This window comes from Chionomys nivalis, chromosome 25 (genome assembly GCF_950005125.1).
Source record: "Chionomys nivalis chromosome 25, mChiNiv1.1, whole genome shotgun sequence".
Taxonomy (NCBI): Eukaryota; Metazoa; Chordata; class Mammalia; order Rodentia; family Cricetidae; genus Chionomys; species Chionomys nivalis.
In genome coordinates this window covers 9,414,168-9,440,389 of record NC_080110.1, presented here as the reverse complement: position 1 = coordinate 9,440,389, position 26,222 = coordinate 9,414,168, and the positions used below count along the sequence as shown (strand labels likewise).

At 45.2% G+C, this 26,222-nt stretch overlaps 1 protein-coding gene across 1 annotated transcript; it reads right to left on the bottom strand.

Annotated features, from left to right (window-relative positions):
- Nucleotides 1-1,752: 1,752 nt before the first annotated feature.
- On the bottom strand, nucleotides 1,753-25,503 carry Ndufa12 (NADH:ubiquinone oxidoreductase subunit A12). Its single transcript, XM_057758040.1, has 4 exons — nucleotides 25,358-25,503; nucleotides 24,345-24,427; nucleotides 20,545-20,632; nucleotides 1,753-2,055 (listed from the first exon to the last, which is right to left on the bottom strand). The coding sequence occupies exons 1-4, from the start codon at nucleotides 25,456-25,458 to the stop codon at nucleotides 1,875-1,877; spliced, it is 453 nt and encodes a 150-aa protein (XP_057614023.1). The 5' UTR covers nucleotides 25,459-25,503; the 3' UTR covers nucleotides 1,753-1,874.
- Between the last annotated feature and the right edge of the window lie 719 nt (nucleotides 25,504-26,222).

The following is a 26,222-nucleotide window of genomic DNA, read 5'->3' as shown; positions in this document are numbered from 1 at the left end:
CTACGAGGCCGTGGCCCCAGTCACTGGACTCAGGAATCCTCTTGTTCCTTCTCTAAGTTGTATCTCCTTCACGTTCTCCTCCTCCTCAGGCTGCCTCCTGGCCGCACCAGGTATATACTCCCTAAATTTAAGTCTCATGAGCGATACGTCTGTTTTCTGTATTTCCCATTTAAGTCCCAGACTTGATTGTGAATCACTGGGGGGAGGGGGGGGGAGAGGTCCTGGGTCCAGCAGTGAAGCTCCTAAGGGTTAAAGTGTGAAGTTCTCAGAATTAGAGAGTGGGTGTAGTCAAAGCCACTAACCCATCAGGGCGGAAAGGAGGGAGCTCATGTGTGCCTGTCTCCTTCCGTCTGATAAAGCCACCAGGATTGGATCACAGGGCTTCACACTGATGTCCCTAGCTAAGCCTAATCACTCCCCAAAATCCCACCTCTAAGCGTCATGGCCAAATTAAATTTCTACCCTCTTCATATCTCACAATGGATTTCAACACATGGACCGTTAGGGACACGGCTCACCCCAACCTCTGCACCACAGGAACACTTGGTCCCCCGGGCACCCTTCAAATGATGTCTCCCTCATCTACGCTTGGGACAAGAGGATATAAACCATGAAACGGGGATGCGCATGGACAGGTCAGGGTTCTGGGGCTCACAGTGAAATAGGATCTCCAAGTGACCCCCATACATTCTGACCAGTGGGGTCATAATATCGATTACCCCAAAGCTTGAGTTAACATGGAATACATATTCACGGATTCTTGGGATTTAGAGCTAATTTCTTTCCAAGTGTATGTCACTGAGAAAATGGCTACACAGGCAGGCCTTCTACACATATCCACTGCAACAGCATGGTCCTTGAGTCAGGGACTAAGAACTGCCTAGTTCCCCCTGCCCATCTATTTCTGACAGGGGCGCCAATGGAAGCTGAGCATGGCACGCGGAATCTCAGCCCAGCACAGGTGCCTTTTATGGTTTGGTTCTGTGCTTTGTCAATCAATCAACACACTGCAGGAAGCCGCCCTAAAGAGCCTACTGAACAATGTCTCCCCAGGGCTCCAGTTTCAGCCTGTTCTGGCTCACTAAGGGATACTTGGAGAAGACTCAGAGCAAACAGTTGGTTCTAGCAACTGAGGAAGATTTAGAACTGGTTCTAGTGCTGATGTCTTTGGCTCAGAAGTTCACACCCCTGGCTTCAAATGTACCAGTTTGGCTTCAGATGTACCAGTTTGGATTTCCTTCTCCAAGATACTGGCTTGGTTGCCTGGATCTCTGGATTTTAAAAAGCCACCCAAAAGTCAGGTGTGATTGGGCATGCCTTTAATCCCAGGAAGATCAGGAGTTCCCAGTCACTCTCGGTTTTAGCATGGTAACTTTGAGGCTAGCCTGGGCTACATGAGTCTCATCTTAAAGAAAGGATCAGACTGAAATGTGGAGAACACAGTCTAAATCAAACTCTTAAAGGACCAGACCCTAGGAAATAGGACCTCTCAAATAACCTTCTCCAGCGAGAGACACACTAGAAGCATGGAGGCATGCTGCCACCAACTTCTGTGTCTCTCCACACGGCTGGAACTAGGCCTGCCCTTACCCACCAGCTATGGCAGTCAGGAAGGCCACACACATGACCACTACTAGGGACTACTTTCCAGAATTGGGAGCTCTACCCCAGAGCGCCCCCGCAGGGACATCTATACCAATTACCCTCCGTCACGTGTGAGCATGTTTTGCAGGTGATGGATGACAAATGGCAAAGACACCCAAGACATTGCTTGGTCAGGCAGCTTTAATCAAGTTCATGGTCAGCTGAACAAGTGTGAATCCAAGAACAATCCCGTACCATCCTGTACACGCCGGAGCTCGTCTTCCCTGAGGTCACTTGTAGGGTGTCGAAGGTGGGACCCATTCTTGGATCTTCTTTCTCGTGGTGGAGTAAGGAACATATTGCTCCGGAGTGCCAGTCACGTTGAACTTGTGGTTTGCCCAGATGAATTTACGGGCAGTCGGTGGTTTTTTCGTTGGAGGGTCGTCAGTCATACAGTGGAGCCAACGGTGCCTGGAAGAGGAAAGACCCCGGTTATGGTCTAGCAGCACAGCACCCAGAAACCCCACCGGCAGGCACTCAGCCGTGCGTGCTGGCCACCGTCATCACTAAGTCTCATCAAATTTAGGGCACCATCCTTTTCCGGTTACACTGTTATTTTACATATTACAAATAAAGAAAACGATGCTGTCGGATCACAACACAGTATTGCTTATAACGAGGGTCCTGACTGTGGATGTGACAATGTTACTCTAGAGTCGATCTCAGACAGTGGAGGAATGGGAGTTTACAGGCTCATTCTGGGTATTTAATGCACTCAGGTTTCTCTGGTTCACAAAGCCTCAGTTTGAAATTCACGAGGGCTCTGCTGGAGAAAACGGTTTCTGCATGTGTCTTCAATTCAAGCTGGAGCCTGAACACCACAGAATCAACAACTTACGTTAAAAATACTAAATCTTGGGACTGGGGACTTAGTGCCTAGTTCTAGTTCTCTATCCGCATGCATGTGTGTGCGTGCGTGTGCGTGCGTGTGTGTGTGTGTGTGTGTGTGCATGTGTATGTGCGTGCGTGAGTGTGTGTTGGGGCAGGGGTAGAATGATAAAAACAAGCTGGGCAAGGTGATGCAGACCTGGCTGCCCCACAGGCTGAAGTGTGAACACTGCTTGAGCCCAGGAGTTCCTGGCCAGCCTGTGGAACATGAGACCCTGTCTCCTATAAGCAAACTACATGCTTAAGATTCAAAGGAGATTTCTATGAAAACATAGTTATAGCAATACAAACTATGTAAGTGTCACAACGTTGCTCAAAATACACTACATTCTTCCTTTAGAATGAACTGGCCAGCCATACAAGAAAGCTAGTCAATTCTCAATAGCAAGAAGTAGTTGTTACCTTAAAAAAAAAAATAAGCCAAGTAGGGCCACCTTACTGTTTTACATTTGTCTTTATTTTCTGAAGTAGTACTCAAGAGACACAGGCTGTCGTTACTGAAGGTACTGGGACTCAGAGTGCCCCGTAAGGTCGGAGGGCTCTGAAAAGGCACTCAGGTCAGTGGAGTAGGAATACAGCTTCCAGAGCTGAGGGCTCATCACAGTAGTGGAGAGACGGTCAGGCACGATGAGGCCTGAGTTAGAACAACACCGTAAAACAAAATGAAACAGAACTTCCCAGCTCCTCGAGGGGTCAGAAGTTAATGTGGGCAAGATGACTCGTAATCAGTGTTGAGGTAGAGGTAGGAAGAGGAAATTCAAGACTAGTCTGGGCTACATTAGCAAGAGCCTGTCTCTAAACTAGCATACAAACAGCAGTAACTGATGGGCTTAGATGAGTAGCTGGCTAAAACCAGTAAAAACGCATGCACATGTATATATTATATTGTAATGTATATATTACAATTCCTATTTGAATCTAACAATTGTATCATGATCGGTGAGCAATGAAGAATTAAAAAGCCTGTATAAGACAGATTGGTGTCTACCTTACAACCTCTAAAGAAAACAGGATTACTTGAGTGAATGGGACCAACAAGCCAGGACCAGTAACAAAATATGGAGAACCTTGTGGCTGCTGGTTGCGGGGCAGGTTCTGTCAATTTCTAAGAAGAGGGATTAGCTGTCAAAGCAAGACTGTCCCATCCCAAAGGCTTTATGTGAGTTTAAGGCACAGTAGAAAGAGTGGCCTTTCACCTCACTGAGTCAGCTTAAGTAATAAAAAACTTTTTTTTCAATTAATTACTTTCAAGACCACTGAAGGTTAAAATGATATTTAAGAAACCATAGTCTAAAGCCTGCAAATGCTTATTTGATAACTTACATGATAAATGGAAGAATTTATAGAAAAATAGAAAATGCAAGGAAAAGATAATTTTTATAGTAACTTATAAAATTTGAAATCCTTGCAAAGATACATGGAAGCATCAGGAAACAAGTAAACAACAATCCATCATCAGCCAGGCCTGGTAGCGTACGCCTTTAATCCCAGCACTAGAGAGGCAGAGGCAGGCTGATCTCTCTGAGTTTGAGGCCAGCCTGAGTTACACAGTGAGACCTTTTCTCTCTCTCAGACACACACACACACACACACACACACACACACATTCTGAAACCCAATCACATACACACAAACTATAATCATTACAATAAGCTACAAAGAAATAAGAAAATGTTTCTGGCCTGCAGGACTAATAATAAAAGAAATGGTACCTTTAGAAGTATTTTATTTGCATAGGGTCGGACTTATTAGAATGACTTAAAGATACCAACATTCTAAGAGCACTGTCTACAACTGATGTTGCCTAGAGATAAAATAGAAAAGCTTGCCAGAGCCCTGAGACCACAAATAAGACAGTGGCAAAAAGGAGGAAAGTTGCAAAGACAAAAAGAGAACTTATAATGACAAAGTATAACACTAGGGAAGATCAACACTCAAATATACTGAAGTGAATCAACATAACTGGAAACAGAGATGTGAAATCATAATTACTGCAATCCTTCCCACCCCACCTACCCAGCCCAAGTTGATATAAATTTTAAAAATCAAATATGCTTTATAAGATGGCCACTCAACACTTGTTAACATAGGGACTATTAATTAAATAAAATGTGAATCAAATCCCCAACAGGTTCTCCTTCAGAATTCAATGACAGCATTCTAGAATCAGCTGGAAGTCCATCCAAGACAACTGTGGATGCTGGAAGCCAGGAAGACTGTCACTAGCAGATATCAAGTGTTAGGTCACAAACAAAAGAACCTGCACAGCAGACACGAAGAGTCCAGTGCCCACAGGCTCAAGCTAATCAGAGGAAGCTGGACTGTGGCATCATTGAGAAAACAAAGGTTTCTCAGCACACTGCTAGCATGGATTTGTTTTAAAAAGAAAACTAAGTTAGATTTTTCATTACAGATCAAAAAATTCCAGAGTCATAGTGCTTAGAAACAGCAAGAGGTAACTAATCTTCTAAAACAAGAACGGTAGGGAAACTAAACATCTAAAATGTCTCAGTAAATCTACACTTTATTTGAAATGTTCACTAGAATACAACATGTGTCATTACACACTTTGATTTTTTTAAAAAATGTTTCTTCCAAACTACACAGGCCATACATGTTACATTTAATACTCTTTCTTGTAGACACCTGGGCCAAACGCTTATGAGCATGGAGGATGCTGACTACAGCTCTATTCCTAATAGTGAGAAAATGGGAAGAACGAAGCCAAGAATAAAAGGGAACGCTTAAATTATGCATGGCACGGCCACTGGACTAACCTCTCACTATAAATTACAGTACAGACTACTCTATCACTTGACAAAACATTTGCTACATTTTAAGCATTTTAAGGTTTAAAAGCAAGCTGTTTGCTCAAAAAGAAATTTTTTTTCAAGACAGGGTTTCTCTGCAGCGTCGGAGACTGTCCTGAAACTTGCTCTTGTAGACCAGGCTGGTCTCGAACTCACAGAGATCCGCCTGCCTCTGCCTCCCAAGTGCTGGGATTAAAGGCATGCACCACTACCACCCGGCTGTTTGGTCAATTTTTTAAACAATACTTAGATAGCATTTGTAAATCATGGGCATTGTTCTCAACACTGCAAAAACCATTAATTCATTTATCCTTGTAACAAGGGAGGTGGAGGTTATAGCTCCAATTTAATAACCAAGGGATCCAGTGCACAAGACTTTCAATGGTTTGTCCAAGTGGTAGAACAAGGACATTAATTATTAAAACAGGGGCTGGACAGACAGCTCAGTGGTTCAGAGTACTGACGGTTATGACTGAAGACCTGAATCCAGTTCCTAGTAACCACTGCAGGGAGCTCAGCTACCTGTAACCCGGCCCAGAGCATCTGATGCCCTCCCTCTTTTGGCTTCTGTAGGCACCCACATACATGGCAGACAGACGGCAGATAGATACACACACACACACACACCAAAAGAACAAAATTTTGGACTTGGACTTATGGTTCAGTGGTTAAGAGCACTTATTACTATTGAAGAGGACCCAGGTTTGGTTCTCAGCACCATGTGGTAAATTTAACTCCAGTTGAAGGGATCTAATGCCCTCTTTGGTTCTCAGCGGCTCCTGCATACATCTGGTGCATATAAACTCATAAAAGCACATATACACAAAATGAATTGAATTAGAAATTTAAACATGTTAAAGAATGGAACCCAAAGTGTATATGTACACAGAAAAGGAGATCAGAATAATACGCATCAAAATGCTAATGGTCATTGTTTCCATCTGACGGTGTAACAGCCTGCTTGTTTCCTTCACTGTTTTCTGTAACAAACACATATTACTTAGAAGAAATCAATTGTGTTAAAGTGAAATATCCTATATCAAACCGATTCAGGAAATGGTTTATAAATCCTACCCACGTCTTCTGTCATTATTTTGAGACTATAGATTCTGTCGACTTCCAGTCTTACTTCACTTAAGGTGCCACTGAAAGCAAAATCACTTCCTCTGAAGTACACAATGATTAGTGGCAGACAGATATTTCTCTCAGTCTACCTTAATGAGTGTTTTCTAAGGTCATTTCTACAATGCGATCTTTCACTATGGTCGCACAGAAATGTTGAAAATGTCTATCTATCTAATCTCCTACTTGTGATATACGCAGAATGTACCACAGTCATGATAACCTATGAATACAATAAAGATTTTAAAAAAATCTGGACATAGGCAACAAGGAGAGTTCTTTGTTTTAAAAGTATAACCCCAGCTTATTTCTACAGCCCGGGTGTAGAAATTCCATTAACTTCTTTTTTTTTTTAATAAAATCTAAGACTCCTTTGAGGATGCCTGCAACCCCAGCACGGTAACACACAGGCAAACGGGTTACCAGTCCAATGCCAGCCTTGGATGGCAGAGCAAGCTTCAGACTGGGCTACATGAAACCTTGTCTCAAAACCAAAATCAGACAGAACTGGATGTGGTTGCATATACCTGCCAATCCAGCATTCAGGGGACCGAAGTGGGAGGATGGGGAGTTCGTGGCCAGGCTGGACTACACAGCCAGACCTTGTATTTTTAAAAATGGTAGGAGAAAAATCTAATCATTCATTTGTGGTTTCTTAGAACATATTTGTATTCTTGTTTTATGGTCAGAAAACAAACATTAAGAGGGACCTATTTTAAGAAAGGTGCATGTTGCAGGCCTTTAATCCCAGCACGGGAGGGGCAGAGGCAGGTAGATCTCTATGAGTTCCTGGCCAACCTGGTCTACATAGTTCCAGGCCAGCCAGAGCTACACAGTAAGATCCTGTCTCTAAAAAGGAAGGGGCGGGGGAACACTGGAGAGATAGCTCGGTAGGCATGAGCATTTCCTGCTCTTGCAGGGGACCCGGGTCCCATTCCCAATGCCCACATGGAGGCTCCTAGCTCTAACTCCAGTTCTGTGGGTAAGGATAAGGAATTTTCTAGCCTACGAGACAGAAGCACACTGACATACCTGCAGGCACATCAGTTATACACAAAAACAAAACCAAATCTGTTTTAAAATCCTAAATGAGTGTCATTTTTGCATTAAGGACTTAAATTGATCATTTTCTCTAAAAATAATGATTGCTTCCCAGAAAATATATCTATCTTCATCCCATAAGCACTCATCTACAAGCTATTATGTGCTTGGAAGGTTTTAGTATGGGAATTGGGGAAACAGACAAGAAAGATAAAATACACAATAAACGCTAAGCATTTACCTGACAATTTCACGATTTCACTTTTTTTCTAATTAGAAAAAAAAAAATCCTGAGTTAGGTAACCCAGACCCAGAAATACAAATACGGTTCTGAGTGAGCAAACAAGTGGGTCTCTGCGTCTGTCCGTTTCTCTTTCTTTTCTTTCTGTTGGTTTGTTTTGTCCTATTCTAATGTGTTAGTTTTTGTTTTATCTTCTTACATTTTATTAATATCCCTTCTAAGCTGGTTTGTTTTCTAATGAGAGACAGAAAGGGGTGGGTCAGGATGGGAGGGGAAGTAGGGAGGAGCTGGGAGTAGAGGGAGGGACACTATAAGCAGGATACATTGTATGGGGGGGGGAATCTATTCTCAATAAAAGGGAAATTAAAAAATAAAATAAAATGCCAGGCAGAGGTACATGCCAACGGGGAAAGAATGACAGTGAGAGGGGGAGGGCGCCTCTTCTGCACAGGACACGCGAGGCCTCCATGAAGAGCAAGAGTGCCCTCACAGTTTAAGAAAAAAACAGAGTCAATGAGACCAAACATTAGTGTAAGGCAGTGTTCAGAGCTGGAAAGCACTGGGATCATACAAGCCTGTGGACCAAGCAAGCGGATGGGAACTGTATCCTCACTACGAGGAGAACACAATACGCCCTACATGAGGTTTCAGAAAAAGAAAGAGGGGTTGGGGTAGAGCCCAGTGAGGAGTGCTGGTCTCACATGCATACCCCCTGGTTTGAGTCTGCAAATCCAGTCAATTAAGATAACGAGCAAACCCCAAATATAACACACACACACACACACACACACACACACACACACACACGTGAAACAAGAGCGAAGATGACTAGCCCTCAGACTTCATCATGGGCTAGGAGTGTAGCTCGGTGGTACAGTACCAGCCTAGCACACACAGGCCCTAAATTCAATGCTCAGCACGGGAAACAAAAACCAGATAAAACCCAATCACTAATCTCTCCAACGGCAACACTGGCAGTGGGCTGCATGAATGTAATCAAATCATTTGGGCTGTAGCTGCAAAAGCCAAGCAGGAGGCAACTGGCCTGGGCTTGAGTGACATCACTGGGCAGCAATCAGATGTTTAGTCCATGCAGGGAGAAAAGCAGGCGGCTTCCTGCCAGAAAGCCTGGAGGCCTGAGTGAGATCCTGGACTCTACACCAACATGGGAAGAGAGCACCAACTTCACAAAATTGTTCTCTGGGGTGGTCGTTTGAATGCAATTGACACCCCTGAGCTTGTAGGGAGTGGCACTATTGGGAGGCGTGGCTTTGTTGGAATAGGCGTGGCCTTATTGGAGGAAGTATGTCTCCTTTGATCAGATTCCGTGGGATACTCAGTTCTCTTCCTATTACCTGTGGATCAAATGGAGGACTCTCAGTTCCTTCTCCAGCACCATATCTGCCTGCATGTGCCATATCCCACCATGATGATGATGGACTACACCTCTGACAATGTAAGAACCCCTAATAAGAGTTGCCATAGTCATAGTGTTTCTTCACAGAAATAGAAACCCTAACTAAGACATCTGACTCCCACATACACACTGCAACATGCATTTACCACACCCCAACACATCACCCCTCCACACACTAACAAATACAATTTTAAAAAGTGGAGGGGAGGTGCAAAAGGGCAGGTTGCTATGATAGCAATGGTGCAGGCATGGAAATACCAGAACAGTTCATGCTAACAACGACACATTAATAATAATTTAAAAGGAGAAAGCAAGAAAAATAAATTGGCAGATGCTCGAGAAAGAGGAGTCAAGATGACCCTTAAGTTTCTGGCTTAAGTAAAAAGAATTGCTTATGTGATCAGAACAGTTGCTTGATGGGGCTGTTAGTCTCCCTATTCACTGAGCATTTGAAGAATTGGGAAAAATCAAATATATTAAATTTATAGATGTAACCTAACTAAAATGCTTAAAATAATGTAATGAACTAAATTTGTAAATAGATAGAACTGTTGAGGAGGATTAAATCCTTTCCATTAGAGTTTATCAAACATTCATCAAAGAACAAGAGAAAATGATTATTCTTTATTTTTATGCAAAAAGTATTCAATTTACTAATCTTGTTATTCTGTTTATGAGCTAAGCCTTGAGGCTTAAGAACTACAGTTTGAGATTTACAGCTGCAATAAATGGGATGTTAATTTTAAATACAAATTGCCATTGTACAAAAGCCCCCAGTTCCTGGAACACTCAGCTGACGGGCAGAATGTTTGCTGAGATGCAGGAACCGTCTGAGTGGGGAAGGAGGCACAAACTCGTGCATATGTCAGAGCTGTAAGTGCTTAGTATTTATAACCACAAATTCTCTTCTAAAGAGGATGTGGCCAAGACTGTCATCTCTTCTCCCTGCTGTGGTTCTTATGGGACAGAGGCAGCAACTACCCAGGAGGCTGAGGCAGGAGGGCCACCTGAGCCCAGGAGTTGAGCTAGGCAACACGGCAAGACCCCACATCTCAAAAAGAACACCTGTGTAGCTCAACACCTGCTCTATGCGCTACGGTTCGCGAGTCGGGCAAGGGCCTTGAGATTGAAACACCCAGAGACACGGGTAATGCCAAGAATACTCCAAGAATGTCCCTTTATTGTGTTCCAGGGCAGCTTATATAGGGTCTCCTGGACTATAATGGCCATGCCCTAACTCTCAGCTGCAAGCAAGCCCACCAGAAACCACTCCCCTGCCATCAGGAACTCCTTAGGGTCTTGTGCTCAAAGCAGCTGCAAGCATAGGAAAACAAGATGTTTACTCCGGCAGGCAGGGGGTCACAGGAAATTCAGGGTCTGGGGGCCCATAGTCCCCCAACAAACACCTTCCTTTGCTCCAGCAGCTGACCTGTATCAGGTGTGTGAAATGGCAAGGACGCATGCTCAAAACCCAAGGAATTCAGAGCTTATTTCTAGCTGCACCCCATCCCCCGGATTTCCAAGGTTTCCCTAACAGCTGCAACCTTTAATAACCAGGCTTTGCTTTGCATTTTTGCAGAGCTCCAGATTGAACTCAGGGCCTCATGCACTATACACAGATGCTCTACACTGAGCCCCGCCCATCACTACCTACATCTCCTCCCAGGCTGCCCACCCACCTGCCTGACTACCTTTCTTCTATAATCCTGTCTCCCTGGTACAAGGTATCATGCAGCTCAGGCTGGCCTTCACCTCCTGATTCTTCTTCCCCCACAGCCCTACTTCTGAAAGGACAGGCATAGACCAGCACAATCACCTCCACCCTTTCTACTTCACCCACCACTATGGTACTGACCAGTCAAGCCTAACCTAAAGAATCATGCTTGACTCTCTTCTGTCTACCTCACCCACTCCACACAATCCCCTCCATAACCTTATTCTTTAAAAAAAATCTAGAATACAGTCCAAGAGAAGGGAAGAGGGAGGGAGGGAGGGAGGGAGGGAGGGAGGGAGGGAGGGAGGGAGGGAGGGAGGGAGAAAAAGAGAGCGAGACAATATACAAGGAGACATATGTGCTGCACACTGAGGGAAACATTAGCTAAAAATGAACAGACGGTGCCACCAAGTGGGCACACAGCATACATGCTGCAGAGAAAAGACTAAGCAAGCCATTAAACCACAATTTGTAGTCAATTCAGGGCTCCCATACATCAAGTCACAACAGTAAATCTACTGATGTAAGTGAGAATGATAATTTTATTCTATATGCATGAAATCATTCAAACATTCTAATTCTCCAACTCAGTAACATTTTAACTCTGTCAAGTTTTATGTCTAATTTACTCATTATTTATTTGTTTTTTATGTCTGTGAGTCCATGCACAGGCTAACTACCATACCCAATGAAAATGAACTTTTGTGCATTACCATCTAGGCAGGGATAGTTAATTTAAAGATAAAACTGGGGACAATAAAAGTGGCATAAATATGTATTATTTACTTAACTAAATACTTGAAGGTTATTCCATATGAGCAATGGAACTAATAGAAATTCCTGGTGAAATTAAAATCTTACTGCTGATCCCATCAGGGGAAAAAAAGGTTGACAGGAAAATGGAAACCCTGAGTTGTAGAACATTATTATTCTGCCTGACTGTATTCACTAAGTGGCTATGAACTCCCAGAGGGCATATATATTGCACTTCTCAATAAACGCATCCCAGTCCTTGACATGTAGCGAGGCCCTCAATTAATATTTGCTGCATGTAAATAGAGCGCTATGCTCTATTACAGACAGTACTGTGCTCTTCCTTCAAGACCCACCAGCCCCAGTGCCCTTCCAACATCTGTACCACACACACCCTCTGCTTATCCACAGAGGGACCCGGTGGCTGTACCGGCTAATGACAGAAGCAGAGCCAAGGTGAGAGCCATAGAGTGAACTCGCTTCCCTGCAAGACTGGGGAAGAATAAGCGAAGCTGACAGGATGACTAAGGATTTCTGATTCGAACAAAATTCACCAAGGCCTTGGAAGAAGATCTGTCCCCAGGTGAGACTATGCAGCTGCTGAACAAGCTGCAAGACTATCAAAGGCCTCCCGGCACCTGAGGACTCAGCAGAAGACAGGCACCACGGCCTGCCAGCTGGGCAGCATCTGATGTTCCTCTCCCTGAGAGCTCGCGGTCACTGAAGCAGGAGACAGCTCAGCCAGCCATCCAGGAGCTGTGTGCTCTCACCCTCTAGACGACACAGCACATGGTCTCCTGAGAGGAGAGGCGCATTGGCAGGTGCAGAAGCTCGCCTGTGATTAAAAGCTTCAAGCTCCCCACCAGTCAACCTCTCTGCAGACAGAGGTGCAGCGTTAGAGTTCCCGTTCCTCCGGGAGCTTGCCAGTCCCATGCACACCAGCCCTGAGACATGTCCAGACTCGCCTAATGAACAGGCTTGTGAGACTCCTTGCAAGCCGTAAGCAATTTACCAATCCGAGCTCAATTTCTAGCAAGACAGTTGGTCTGTTTTTCCCTGGTCTCCAGAGCAGCAAGCGAGGCATGCCACCGAAGGCCATATTCTTTTAAATTACACAGTACACTGGCTAAAATCACAGCAAACCCCTGTCTCCAGCACCAGTTTCTATCCTGACTTCCAATGAGTGGTTTCAACTGACTACTCTTCTGCCCCAGCTGCTCCCACAAAGAGAACTTCTGACTCCCAAGCCTGCTTCCCCATCCCATTCCGCTTTCCCTACTTTGGTAACTCTACCTACCACCAGTGTCCAGATCAAAGACACGGACAAAAGACACAACAACAAAGTGATTTGAACTTAAAGATGAGCAAACGATCTGAACGGGCTTTTACTCTTACTGGTATTTAAGACAAAGTCATGTTATGTAGTACAGGCTGGCCCCAAACTTACTCTGCTTCTATCCCCATCTATGGAGAGCCAGAATTTCCGGTATGTGTCACCAGGCCCGGCTCCTCAATGAGCATTTCTTTTTCCTATTCATTTCAAAGTTCTACATAGATCTTACCTTCGCTTCCTGTAGCTGTGATCCAGGCCTCTCGAGAGGGCCCCCAACAATCTCCTTTTCTGGACTCACCCCTTTGTGCAATGCCCATTTTTAGAGCAGGGACTAACTGGCTCGCTCCTAACAAGCAGAATGTCACTTCTAGGATTAGGTTTGGAAAGCCAGGCTTCCACCTGGAGAGGACTCTTTTGCTTTCTCTCCAACTTTTGGCTCTGGGGAAGCCAGCTGTCAAGTTATGAGGTATCTCTGTGCAAAAGGACCCTGTGCATGTGGCAGTGTGGCCTTCAGAGTGAAGACGTGACCACAGCTCCAGATGGCACCTCCACTGTAGCTCTGTGAAGGCCCGGAGCAGAGGTGCTCAGAGAAGACACCCAATTGCTAACAAAGAGAGTGCGAGCCAATGTTTACTATGCCCGGCTGTCTGGTAACTGGTGCCCCAATAACTCCCACCCTAAACTGCAGCTTGTGTAACCTGCACGCTAGTCTAGGAGCCACCACCTCCTACCAGACAACTAGCTGTACAGCAGCTTCCTGAGGGATTAGCCTAATGCCTGAACCTCTTTCTTGAAACTACATAGCAACCAGAATACAAATGCCATGAAGTGGGGCCAAGCTGGGGTGGGAGGAAAATATGCCCAGTTATTATAGATATGTATGAAAATGTCATAGTGAAACTCTATTTTGTATGTTAACCCAGCAAGGTGAGTGTCTAAGAGGGGTACCCTTGGGAGCATCCATGTGTGGGTCTGGAGGCAAAGTGGGGTCAGGAGGAAGTTCCCAGTGGGAGGTAGCAGGCTACTGAGGGGACCAGGATGGAAGCACTGACTTAGTTACAGCTAAAGAATTATCAAGTAAGCACAACAAGCGATACAGACTGGGGAGATGGGAACGGAACGTGCGGTATTAGGCAGGAAGCATGGCGGGGCTATAAAACCACTCGGGAAATGTCGTGGACAGTGTGTGTTCAGCAGCACATGAAGGACAGTATCACAAGAAGCCTTCTGGTTGATTGTACATAGAAAAATTAGGCATCTAGTAAGTATGTAGCAGTATGTCCCTAAACTACACAGACCCTAATTTGTAATACTTTATTGCTGGAAGTTGCTAGCCATCATCCCGAATCATTTTCGTCTTGAAGTCTTGTCTCTCCTGTAGGCCCTCTGCCTCCTGGATACACCCCTAGCCTGGCACTTTCTCTTCCCTTTCTTTGTGTGTCTGTGTGTCGGGGACATGAACATGTATGCTAGTGCAGGCTCCACGGGGCAGTACATGTGGAGACTGCAAGTTGACACAATGTGTGTCTTCCTTTACTCACTACTTTGAGAGAGGCTTTTCTGAACCTGGGGCTTGCTGGCTGGACAGGCCAGTCAACAAGTGTCTGGGATCTTCTCGACTCTGCCTCCCAGTGCTGGGATTCCCGGTGCACAACACCATCCTGGGCTACGAGTGAGCTGGGGATCGAAACTCAGGTCCTCACGCTTGCACAAGAAGCACTTTATCCACCGAGTCATCCCTCTAAGCTCCCTGCATCTTCTTAAAAGAACACTTAAAGCCGGGCGGTGGGTGGTGGCTCATGCCTTTAATCCCAGCACTTGGGAGGCAGAGGTAGGTGGATCTCTGTGAGTTCAAGGCCAGTCTGGTCTACAAAATGAGTTCCAGGGCAGGCTCCCAAGCTACAGAGAGAAACCTTGTCTCAAAAAAAAAAACAAAAAAACAAACAAAAGAACACTTAAAAACAACACCAAAGTTGGCCACATCAGTTGAGTCTTCCGTAAGGAATTCGCATGCTGTATCCGACGCCCTTTGATACCATCTTACCCACAGAAGACCCTCTTGCAGTTATTCCTCTGTAACCACGCTACTGCTTTACCAACTATGTCCATGTAATACCCTAAATCCTTTGCTATTATCTCAACAATGTTCATAGCACCTTTACCGGGAAACACTATCTCAAAAGGTCTCTTTCCTTCCCGGCCCGTAAGCATCTCTATTCCATTAACATCCTGGCATCTCGGCTCTATTTCTAATTCTAGTTCCCTTGCTTGTTCTGGCACATCTTTCGTTTTCGCACCCTCTGAAGCCCTGAACCCCTCAGAGCCATTCATGAGGGCTGGAGCCAGCTCTTTTGTATACTGCTACTTTTACATCATCCATAAGTATGTTCTTAATATTCTCCAGAATGGTGACTACCTTCTAGGCTTTCAATGAACCGCTCACATCCATCAGAGGAATCGTGTCTGTAGTAGCTATAATCACTGCATGTATTTTGTAAATAATGTTTTGAAAGTCAGAATTACTCCTTGATGCAGGGGTTGCAGAAGGGGTGTGTGTTAGCAGGACTGTAAGCAATCATTTCCTTGTCCATCTCCCTTGGAGCCCTCAGGAAGTGTTGTCAGTGAGAGCGATGCTGGAAAGGAATCTTTATTTCTGAGCCGTAGGTCTCCACGGCGACATCAGTCAGTCGGGCTGTGAGCAGAAATGCTGCTGTCAGGCTTTGCCATCGCATTCAAAGACCACAGGGTTTGCTCACTTCCTCAGAGCATGGGTTTCTGGAACAGCAAACAGCACTGACTTTGACCTGAAGCCTCTGCTGCATGGGGCTTGAAGAGGAGAGTAACCCGTCGAGCCAGGCACTGATGTCTCTCAAGTCTGGCTATGAAATTCAACTCTAGTGTGGAGGGAGTTGTTTCATCTGCATTGAAACTGTCATTTAGCGTAGCCACCTTCATCAGTGATCTCAGCTGCATCTTCTGGATAACTTGCTGCAGCTTCTACACAGGGCCCTGCTGCTACACACGTGACTGTGACGTCACGGAAATGCTTTCTTTCCTTAAACTTCATAAGGCTCCCCCGCTAGCTTCAAACATTTCCCCGTGGCTTCCTCATTTCTCTCAGCCTTTACTAAAGGGGTGAAGAGCCACGATCTTGCTCTGGATCAGGCTCTGTCTTAAAGGAACGCCGTGGCTAATCTGATCTAATATGGAGACCACCAAATCTTTCTTTAGCAAGAGAAGTCAGTTCTGCTCTCCTAACGTTCACCGTTGCTGTGTAGCCCTTTCAATCAAGACCCTTTCCTGTGAGTTCCCAGCTTAGCTACCTGGGAGAAGCCTAGCTTTCAGCACATATCAGGAATATCCTCCTTCATTACACTCACGACCAACTTTGCAGAATGACGTTCAATGGCTTTTCAACCACTACACTGTCTTGTAATCCTCAGATCCCATTCAACTTTCATCATCTAGCAAAACTATTACAGCAAAAAGAGCAGAGCTCATGGCTCTTCAGTTTCCTTCTGACTGGAATGGATGCCACGGCCCTGACAGGGCATCAGGCTGGATGGCACGCCCTAACCCATCCCCTGCAGAGAAGTCAGTGTTCACAAAGTGGAGACAGAAGCCATGAAGTGAAAGGGAAGCCCCTGGAACCGGAAAGCAAGGGCGCACTCTAAGAAGGATGGGGTCATTTCAAAAGCATCCAAAAGGCATTCCAAATGCGCCCCAGTAATCAAATTGAGCCCAATTTAATTAATAAAAGAACTAATTAGAGAAATTGATTATAATCCACTGACTCAAACAGGAATTGATACTAGCATAAATAGATTAAAAATATGAATGGGATATGAAACTCCAACATATTGCCTTACAAGATGCTAATTAACTACGAAAGCAAAACGAGTCATTTCTTTTTTAAGAAAACCTAGCAGACATCTTAATGAACTGACAGAAGTTATAATTACCACTGGGGCAAATCCAGACTGGAGGCTACTTGGCAAAGCGTAACAAGAAAAGCATGGCCTTATTTCTGTGACACCCTGTCCACATGCAGGACACGTGAGGAAACCTTCCAACAACTCTCATGCATGTCCCTTTTCCTACTTTAATGACTCTTATTGACTGACTGATTTAGTCTGCCGTGGGTTGAGCACAAGCTTGCACATGCTGGGCACGTGTTCTGAGCTGTATCTCCAGCCTGAAAACCAAACAGGATTTGTCCCATCCTGTATCTCATCTCCCCCTCACTGGCATGCTACAGTCAAACTAGCCATACTGCTGTTCTTACAACACACCGAGGAGTGCACGTGACACACCAAGGGTTGTGTGCAACACACCAAGAGTGTGTGTGACACGCCAGATCTCCCACTGCTAAGCTTCTAGGGAAAATTCTTCCTGGAACCCCCACCCCTCCTAAATTCCCCAAATGTCACTTCCTCAAAGATTTCCCTGTCCCCTGTATTAAAATAACCTCCTAAGCAGGGCACAGTGGTCTATGCCATTAACCCCAGCTACCAACACCCAAAAGTCGGGGCAGGATCATGAGTTTGAGGCCAACATAGGCTATAGAGCAAGACTCTGTCTCAAAAAAAAAAAAAAAATACACACACACATAGACACACACCCTGGATTCCCCCATTGTGCTCTACCTCCTTCACATAAATCCCAGTTTCATTTTATCTTCTTTGCTTTCATGGTTACTTTGAATACACCCAGAAAAAGACACAAGTTTTTCTGCCATAAGAACATACACGTGTTTTATCCAATGTTCTGTTTGTAGTATCTACTTTAGTTTAGAAGCACTGTGTACTCAATAAAGCTGAGTGTACAGCGATGATTAAGTTGCATCTGTTACTCATACCACACATGCATAATGCTACCTGGTTCTCTACTTAAAGATAAACTCACCTTCAGTTTTATTTTGTTTTGTTAGGCAGGATTACACTGTACTCCAGTCTGGTCTTGAATTCATGGCCATCCTGCCTCAGCCTCTGGAGCGCCAAGATCACAGGCAGAAACTATGACATCCGGGTCACCTTCAGACTTACGGCTGGGAGGAAGGGAGAACTCCACAGCATGTCACAGCTAGCAGACTGAGGTCAGTCTAAGAACAAACAGAGCTCAGCCTGCCTCCACCACTTCTCCCCCATACAGAGAGGAGGCATCAAAGTCTACCCTTGGGAGACCCCTTTCACAGAGAAACCCAGCTCCCTCTCCTCTGTCGCCCTCAGGCAGCTGGCAGAGTGCTCCTGTCTTCTCCAGCTCTGCCCTCTCATCCGTGTGATCTATACATGATCGCATATAAAAGGACTCGCTCGCTCGGCTCAACAGGACTTTGATCTCGCCAAATTTTTAATTCTAGTTTAAAATGGGCTTCATTCCACATAATTTAAACCAGCACCCCCTGTTTCCCGGCTCCCAAGATGCTGACGCCAAGCACAGAAGCTAGTATCTACAGGGGACAGATGTCAGTCTGAACACAACGGCACACACGTCTTTCATGTCCGCGCAGCACGAACTCCAGCTACAGACAATCAGTCTCACAAAAGCAAGGTGGTCCCTCAGCTGGCAAGCCCTACACTTGACCTTGAGGCTGTGTGGGTTGAGTCCTTTAACACAGAGAACTGCTTTAGTTAGGGATGGCAGCTCTAGACCCGGACAGCTCCCTGGACCGTAACAGAGCCACAGCCTAGTTCCCTTAAAACACCAACACTAAGCCTAAAGGTGCCACCTCTGAGCCGCTGCTGTTTTACCTCTCGCACTCAGTGACTTCCGGCAAGGGCACCAGAGCTCCCAGTCAGTTTGAGTACCAGCCCAGGTGAAAACCTCCTTGCGCGTGAGAGGGCTTGGGAGACTTGTTTTCTTTGCCAAACAGCATTCTGGAAAACGGCTTGCCCAATCAAGTAGCCCATTTGACTCTAATAAAAGATTGATTATATGAATAAAAGGGTGACACCTATCTGTTATCTTAGTACTCGGGAAGCTCAGCCAGGAGGATCACCAATGACCAGCCTAGGCTACAGAATGAAGCCCTGACCCCACCCCCAACTTATATGTAAATAAACAAATGACTCATTGTCTTAGTTGTATTAGCCACATTTTAGAGTACTTGGGACCAGATGTGCCTTCTGGGTTAGACTGTGCAGACACACAGATTTCCATCACCGTGGAACATTCTATTGGGCATACTTAAACTGCTACAAAAAAAAAATAATAATGTTAGAAAAACAAGAACTCTCCTAATGAAAACACAAATACACTCATTATCTGGAAAGCCTTGGTGTGTCTCTTACCTACCAGCACCAGGGAGAGCTGAGTAGGGTGCCACCCTCTTGGAGGAGTCTGTGTTTCCAGCTCATGGCAATCCCCAGTTCTTTCTGTCTTACGCTTGCATTTCACCTACATTGTAACATCCCAGGCCTGGTTTCCAAGAGTCTTTAGAATTGAAGAGTGTACTGTGCAATTACCCCAGTTCCTTTTCAATAGACCCGCAAACTATGTCAGTGACCAGGTTCAACTAGAATCCCATGTCACAGCCAACCTAATGCAGTAACTTCTGGGGTTACGTTTACTGCTGTTTGCTTTGTAGTACTAGGAGCTGAGAGCAAAGCCTGGTGCTGGGTGAGCACTGTCAGTGAGCCATCGCCCCAGCCCTCTTGTGCAGCCAGGCGCTATCCATCCGCCTCAGCCTTCTACGTGGACAGGACTCCAAGCTTGCCCCACTACATCAGCAATTTCTAGCTGTGTCTTTGTTGTTTGAATTTTCTTAAATGAAAATTTTTAGACCAAGTGGGAAGGATTTTCAGAGTTTGTTATTTCAAGAATCAAAAACAAAAATTTAAATATTAGTACTTTGCTCTGAAATATTTTATATAAATTTGCATGCATATTATGAAACCATAGGTTTTAGAGACTTAAGGAATTTTAGGGCTCTTGCTATATAGATGAGGAAATCACGCCCTAAAGAAGCTGAGGGACATGGCTGAATTCAAACTGCTGGAGAAGTCCAGGGCCAGGTTTCTCTGTGCCGTTCCCTTCGCTCGCATAGGTGACACTGTGCGTGTGTCTTCCCAGATGACCACACCACTATATATTACATACATATAACGTCATTTTAACACGCCTTCAAGAAAAGACACTCAATGCCTTCTGCCGAACTGGGGCAGCACTTTCTGTCTCAATGCAAGGAAGACGGACGTAATAATAACTGTTTCCAAGGCCAGGTCTAACACTCACTGGAAGAACATGAAGAGGTTCCAACCACAGCCTCAGTGAGGCTCCTAGCATTCATGAATGCTGACAGCCAGCATTAACTACCTGCCAACTGCAAAGTGAACACGCCTTCAGCTGAGCCTGGAACTCCGAGGCCCCGGACATCCCAGAGCAGAGACCAGATCTTGTTTGGCCTAGAGCCCCTTACTCACAAGTTATGGAAAAACAAGTGATTGCTACTTTAAACCACTTACGCTGTGGAGTAACTTGTATAACACTGTGACCCAGAGGCACACTCTCATCACTAGCAAACACCTTACAAGTAACTAGGCGATAGGTCCTTCGGATAAATAACGTGGCGGTTTAGCTTACCATTCGGGAGGCACCATGCTTCCATCCATATCCCAGAACGTGTTTTTGCCGTGCATTTCAGTGGTGTAGATGACCCATCGGTGACGGCCTGCGCGGGAGAAGATCATTTCTTAGGCATCTGCACATAACCAAGAAGACAGTACCGCTGTGTTCTAACACAACGGCGATGCTCGAGGGACCGCATCCTGGTGCACTGGGAAGCAGGCCTCATCACAGAACAGGGATTAAGCTGGGGGAGGGGGCTCACAACCTTTTCTGGGTGGAGAATCCTTGTTTCTCCCCAACTCCCCGACACAGAAATGAGCTGAGGCACGTGTGGTCCTGCCTGCCCCGGGTATTCCCAGAAAAGAGAATTCTTCAGAGATCAGAGCCAAAATGTATTCACAACACTACATGTTAATTTAGGATTCTAAATAATTTAAAACCAAAAAAAAAAAAAAAAAAACAGGGACCATGTGATCCTTTGGAGAAATGTGAAACTTATATGATAGGGGCGTAGTAGAAATGATGGTGAGGTACGAGGACAGTTCATGTTCTCAGACAGCACGGCTGTGCTATTTTATTTAACAAACATCTGTGAAATGAGTTGAGCGGCCTATCTACTGCTTCTAAAACTGTTTCCAGGGCTAGGGAGCAAACTGGCCAGTGACGTGCTTTCCTTGTAGTACAAGGATCTGAGTCTGATCCCCAGAACTCACATAATTAAATTAAATAAGTAAACAAAAATGAGGCATGGTGGTAGGTACATATAATACCAACTCAGTCAGAGATAGGAGGACCCCGAGGGCAAACGGGCTGACCAGCCTAGACTACTTGGTGAGTTTCAGGCCAATGAAAGGAAAAAAGGTGAAGGCAAATGAATGACACTCAAGGTTGGCCTACACACACACACACACACACACACACACACACACACAACAAAACCGCTCTCAGTTTCCTTTAGGTCCATTGGCAGAACAGCTGAATTCAAGACCAGACTGTCTGGCACACAAAACGCATTACAAAAAAAGAGAAGAACTATAATCCAAGCAGGCAGGGGAATGTCAAGGCTGATGGGATGCCCGTGGCAAAGGTTTGATAAATTAGGCCTTGGGAATAGATTTATACTAGGACAGGGCTGACCCTTAGCAATTTCAAATAAGACATCCATTTTTTAAAATGTTGAAAATCAGGGGTGGAGAAGTGGTTCGGCAGTTAAGAGCACTTGCTGCTCTTCCAGAGGACTTTGGTTCAGTTTCCAGTCACCCACACAATGGCTCACAGTCATTTGTTACTCCAGTTCCAGGGTATCTGATACCCTCTTCTGGCTTCCATAGACACCACGCATGCTTGTGGTACAGACAAAATGCAGGCAAGCACATTCATATCCATTAAGTTTAAAAAAAAAAATTTTGATCTTGAGAGTCCATGTACACACTTAGCAATCACTTCCAGGAATTTTGTTTTTTACTATTTATTTAAAGAATTATTTATTTTTATTTATGTGTATGGGTGCTTTGTCTGTATGTATATATGTACACCACATGTGTGCGTGGTACCCATGGAGGTCAGAAGTGGGCATCAGACTCCCCTGGAACTAGAGTTATAGACAGCTATGAACTACCACGTGGATACTGTGGATTGAAGCCAAATCCTCTGCAAGAGCAGTAAGTATTGTTAATTACAGAGCTATCTATCTACCCGCCCTCCCATTAATCCCAGCACTCTGGAGGCAGAGGCAGGCAGATCTCTGAGTTTGAGGCCAGCCTGGTCTACAAGAGCTAATTCCAGGACAGGACAGGCTCCGCAGCTTCAGAGAAACCCTGTCTTGAAAAACCAAAAAAAAAAAAAAAAAAAAAAAAACCCTAAATAAACAAAAAAAGTCTTTAAAATATACATAAGTTAAAGTATTAAAAGAGAAGGAAAAGCCGAGCGGTGGTGACACACGCCTTTAATCCCAGCACTTGGGAGGCAGAGGCAGGCAGATCTCTGTGAGTTCGAGACCAGCCTGGTCTACAAGAGCTAGTTCCAGGACAAGCTCCAAAAAAAAAAAAAAAAAAAGAGAAGGAAAAGTACAAGGGTCATCGAGATGGCAGTGGGCAAAGGGGCTTGCAGCCAAGTGTGAGAACCTGAGTTCAATCACTGCATCCTACGCTGTGGAAGGAGAGAATGAACTCTCTCAAGTTGTCCTCTGACCTTCATACATACACCATGGGACTCACACACCACACGCAAAGAAGTTAAGCCAAGAAATGTAACTAAACTAATTAAACTAGGAGAAGAGAAATAAACTTACAGCAGAAGGCACTTTCCACTTTGTTCTTCCTTGTTACCCCTGTACTTAACAGCTGAACTCAGGGCCTTGGGCACACACGGAAAGGACTCTATCACTGAACTATTTAAAATTCTCAGCTCAATCCTCACTCTGCTCTAGACACTAAAATGTAATGTTTACAACAGTACATATCACATTAATGATCAGCAAAAATGAAGATACTTCTATTTTAGTGTGAGAGCAGAAGAAAAGCCAGTTTGATTCCTAACAACACAGGACTGAGTGGAAAGAAAACCCCTTGGGGCTCTTTTGCCATTTCTGTTATACGATTAAGTCTCTTTGGCAAAGGTATTTCCTTGAACATTGGCTGCATCATCTATAAAAACCAGTTTTTAGCCGGGCGGTGGTGGTGCACGCCTTTAATCCCAGCACTCGGGAGGCAGAGGCAGGCGGATCTCTGTGAGTTCGAGACCAGCCTGGTCTACAAGAGCTAGTTCCAGGACAGGCTCCAAAGCCACAGAGAAACCCTGTCTCGAAAAACCAAAAAAAAAAAAAAAAAAAAAAACCAGTTTTTAGGCAATTTCTTTTGGTCTTTGCCTTCTTCCTTCCATTCATTCATTCATTCATGCATTCATGCATTTGTTGGTTTTTGAGATATGGTCTCACTCAGGCTGTCCTGGCTAGCCTCCAACATTTGGCAATTCTCTTGCCGCTGCCTCCAGAGTGCTAGGATCATGGGAGCCACAATGCCAAGCTCAGATTACTTCTTAATGTCTAACCCAAGTCTAAAATTGATGGAGGAGGGTCATCTTTCTATCTGTTGTTTCATTGGTTAATTAATAAAGAAAACTGCTTGGCCTTTGATAGGACAGAAACTTGGGTAGGCGGAGAAAACAGAACAGAATGCTGGGAGAAAGAAGCCGAGTCAGTCAGTCGCCACGATTCTCTCACTCCAGACAGACGTAGGTTAAGATCTTTCCTGGTAAGCCAGCTCATGGTGCTACACAGAATATTAGAAATTGGTTAGATCAATATGTAAGAGCTAGCCAATAAGAGGCTGGAACTAATGGGCCAAGCAGTGTTTAAAAGAATACAGTTTCCGTGTAATTATTTCGGGGCATAAGCTAGCTGGCGGCCAGGAGTCAGGCAGCAGGAACGCGGCCCGCAGTTCCTTCAACATAAAATTCTGTGGTTTGCGTTTAGAGGGTTATGGCTATAAAATAAGATGCTAACCTCTGGGGTACCAACTTTGCAGCCATGTGAACTGTAATAGTAAACTGTAATTGCCAGCTGAAATCTTGGTTTCTTCACCTGAAAGATGTGGCACATGGTTGTCTAAAGAGCCTACTTCAGGAATAACTCAGGTCATCAGGCTTGGTGGCAGGTGTCCAAACTGGCCGAGCCATCTTGTTGGTTCATCTTTTAGATCTTCTGTCGAATTTTACGTTTCTTTCCAAGTACTTTGCATAAGCTCATGCATGATATGGAAAACAGACTCAAATCCCAACCCCAGTCCAATTATTCACACAGAAAACACTGCACTCACCAAAAAACTGCTTGTTGTCCTCGTAGTATTTGTTTCCATATTTGTCTTCTCCCACCAAAGTACCAACCCGAATGTCATTTGCCCTGTAAGTATACGGGGAAAAGGCATCTCAGAATGGTTCACTGTTCAAGACACAAACAGAAGCTGGGCGGTGGCAGCGCACACCTTTAATCTCAGCATTTGGGAGGCAGAGACAGGCAAATCTCTCTGAGTTCGAGGCCAGCCTGGTCTACAGAGTGAGTTCCAGGACAGCTGAGCTGTTTCACAGAGAAACGCTGTCTCGAAAAAAGAGAAGACTATCATCTACTGCTGCATCAGCTACAAGAATGAGGAGATTCTGGGGACAGAGTTAGTTACACACCTTCTAGCCTTCCGTAGAAGGCTCTTGCCACTCAACGTTAGAGAACTTCACTGCTAAGAACTCTGGCATCTCCTGTGTTCTCCCAGTAGCATGTAGACAGGTGAGAAAAATGAACCATCACCACTGATGTGCTTAAATTATATTGAAAGCACGACCTTCAGGCCACAATGCGCGCATCTACCTTCCCTGCACCCAGAGACACACCAGTTAGCAAACTATTCTGGGACTCAAAGAATGTTATCTTCATATTTTCCAATCCACTACAGGCCTCCAAATGGTTCCCTGCAGTTGCTGCTGCTTGCAGGATTATCAGGGACTGAAATGGAGACTAAGGATCGACTCCTTCAACTTTTTACTGTTCGCCGGCGCCGCGGGAAACTTTCCCAAGGTCACCGAGGGCTCGTCGGTAAATTTACACCCCAGGACTCGGGACAGGTGCAGCCCAGTGGCCCTAGCCCTTGCGGAACAGCGCCATTACTCGGGACGGAGCCGGAGCCGTAGACTTCCCAGGGTGACAGCCCGGACACTGAGCCTGTCGTCCTTGACTGAGCTTGTCGCCTCGGTCCTCCAAGGCGATCGAACCCAGGTCCCTTTCCAGGAAAGCAGCCGGAGCCGTCCCCAGAGACCCGGGAGTCGAGTTCTGGCCTCCTACCTGAAGAAAATCTTCAGTAAGCCCCGCAGTCCGCCGTGGCCGGTGACCTGCTGCAGCCCGCGCCGCAGGACCTCCATCAGCTCCATTTTAACCTGCTGCATGGCCCGCCCCTCGGTGCTCCCGGCAAAACTCGCCGGGCGGAAGCGATAATTTCTGCACAAGGAACCGCCGGCTGGAGGTTCCCGAGCCAGAGGAGGCCGGGGAAGCTCAGTGCGCACGCGCGGGTGGGAGTTCTGGAGTCCGCTGCAGGCGAAGGTTGGCGTCCTCGTGAAGGTGAAGTAAGTTTAAATGTTTTCACAGGCTGTACCCAGAAAGCGACCCTGTGGGGACGGTACACCAAACAAACTTGCCTCAGATGGAAGTTTCCCCTGTACGAACTTCAGTGTCTTCCTCGAGAAAACGATGGAGCCCATTCCATAAATTCCTTACAGCGCTAGAAACCGAGGAATGCATTCCTGACGCCACACTGATATTGCACCTTCCCTACCGAGTGCACATGAGTTTGAACACACACGTTGGTGGTGTGTCAGTAGCGAGTGAGGAGGGAATGGAAAGTTTAAGATTAAAATACCTCAACGATTAGCTACTTTAGTTAGTTACTAGGTTAGTATTAAAAATGTAAGCTTTGTACAGAGACTGAAAGGGCACTCCATAGACTCCGTCACATAGTTAATGCTTTACAAAATAATAAAATAAACAATACTGGCAAACCCATAACCGTAATGACCAGATGGGGAAGAGAGAGAGAAGATTCAAATTAACAAAACTAAAGACTAAAATGGGGTGTTGCAACAGATTTCAATGAAATCTAAAGGATTATTACAGATTACTACAAAAACTTTTTTTTAAAAAAAATGCTGAAAAG

Bases quoted from the DNA above. Each gene is read 5' to 3' on its own strand.
- Ndufa12 (XM_057758040.1), bottom strand. From the start codon at position 25,458: ATGCAGCAGGTTAAAATGGAGCTGATGGAGGTCCTGCGGCGCGGGCTG. The intron at 24,428-25,357 runs GTAGGAGGCCAG...GTATACTTACAG, and splicing joins TTACTGAAGATTTTCTTCAG to GGCAAATGACATTCGGGTTG. The intron at 2,056-20,544 runs GTAAGCTAAACC...TTCCTCTTCCAG, and splicing joins AGCATGGTGCCTCCCGAATG to GCACCGTTGGCTCCACTGTA.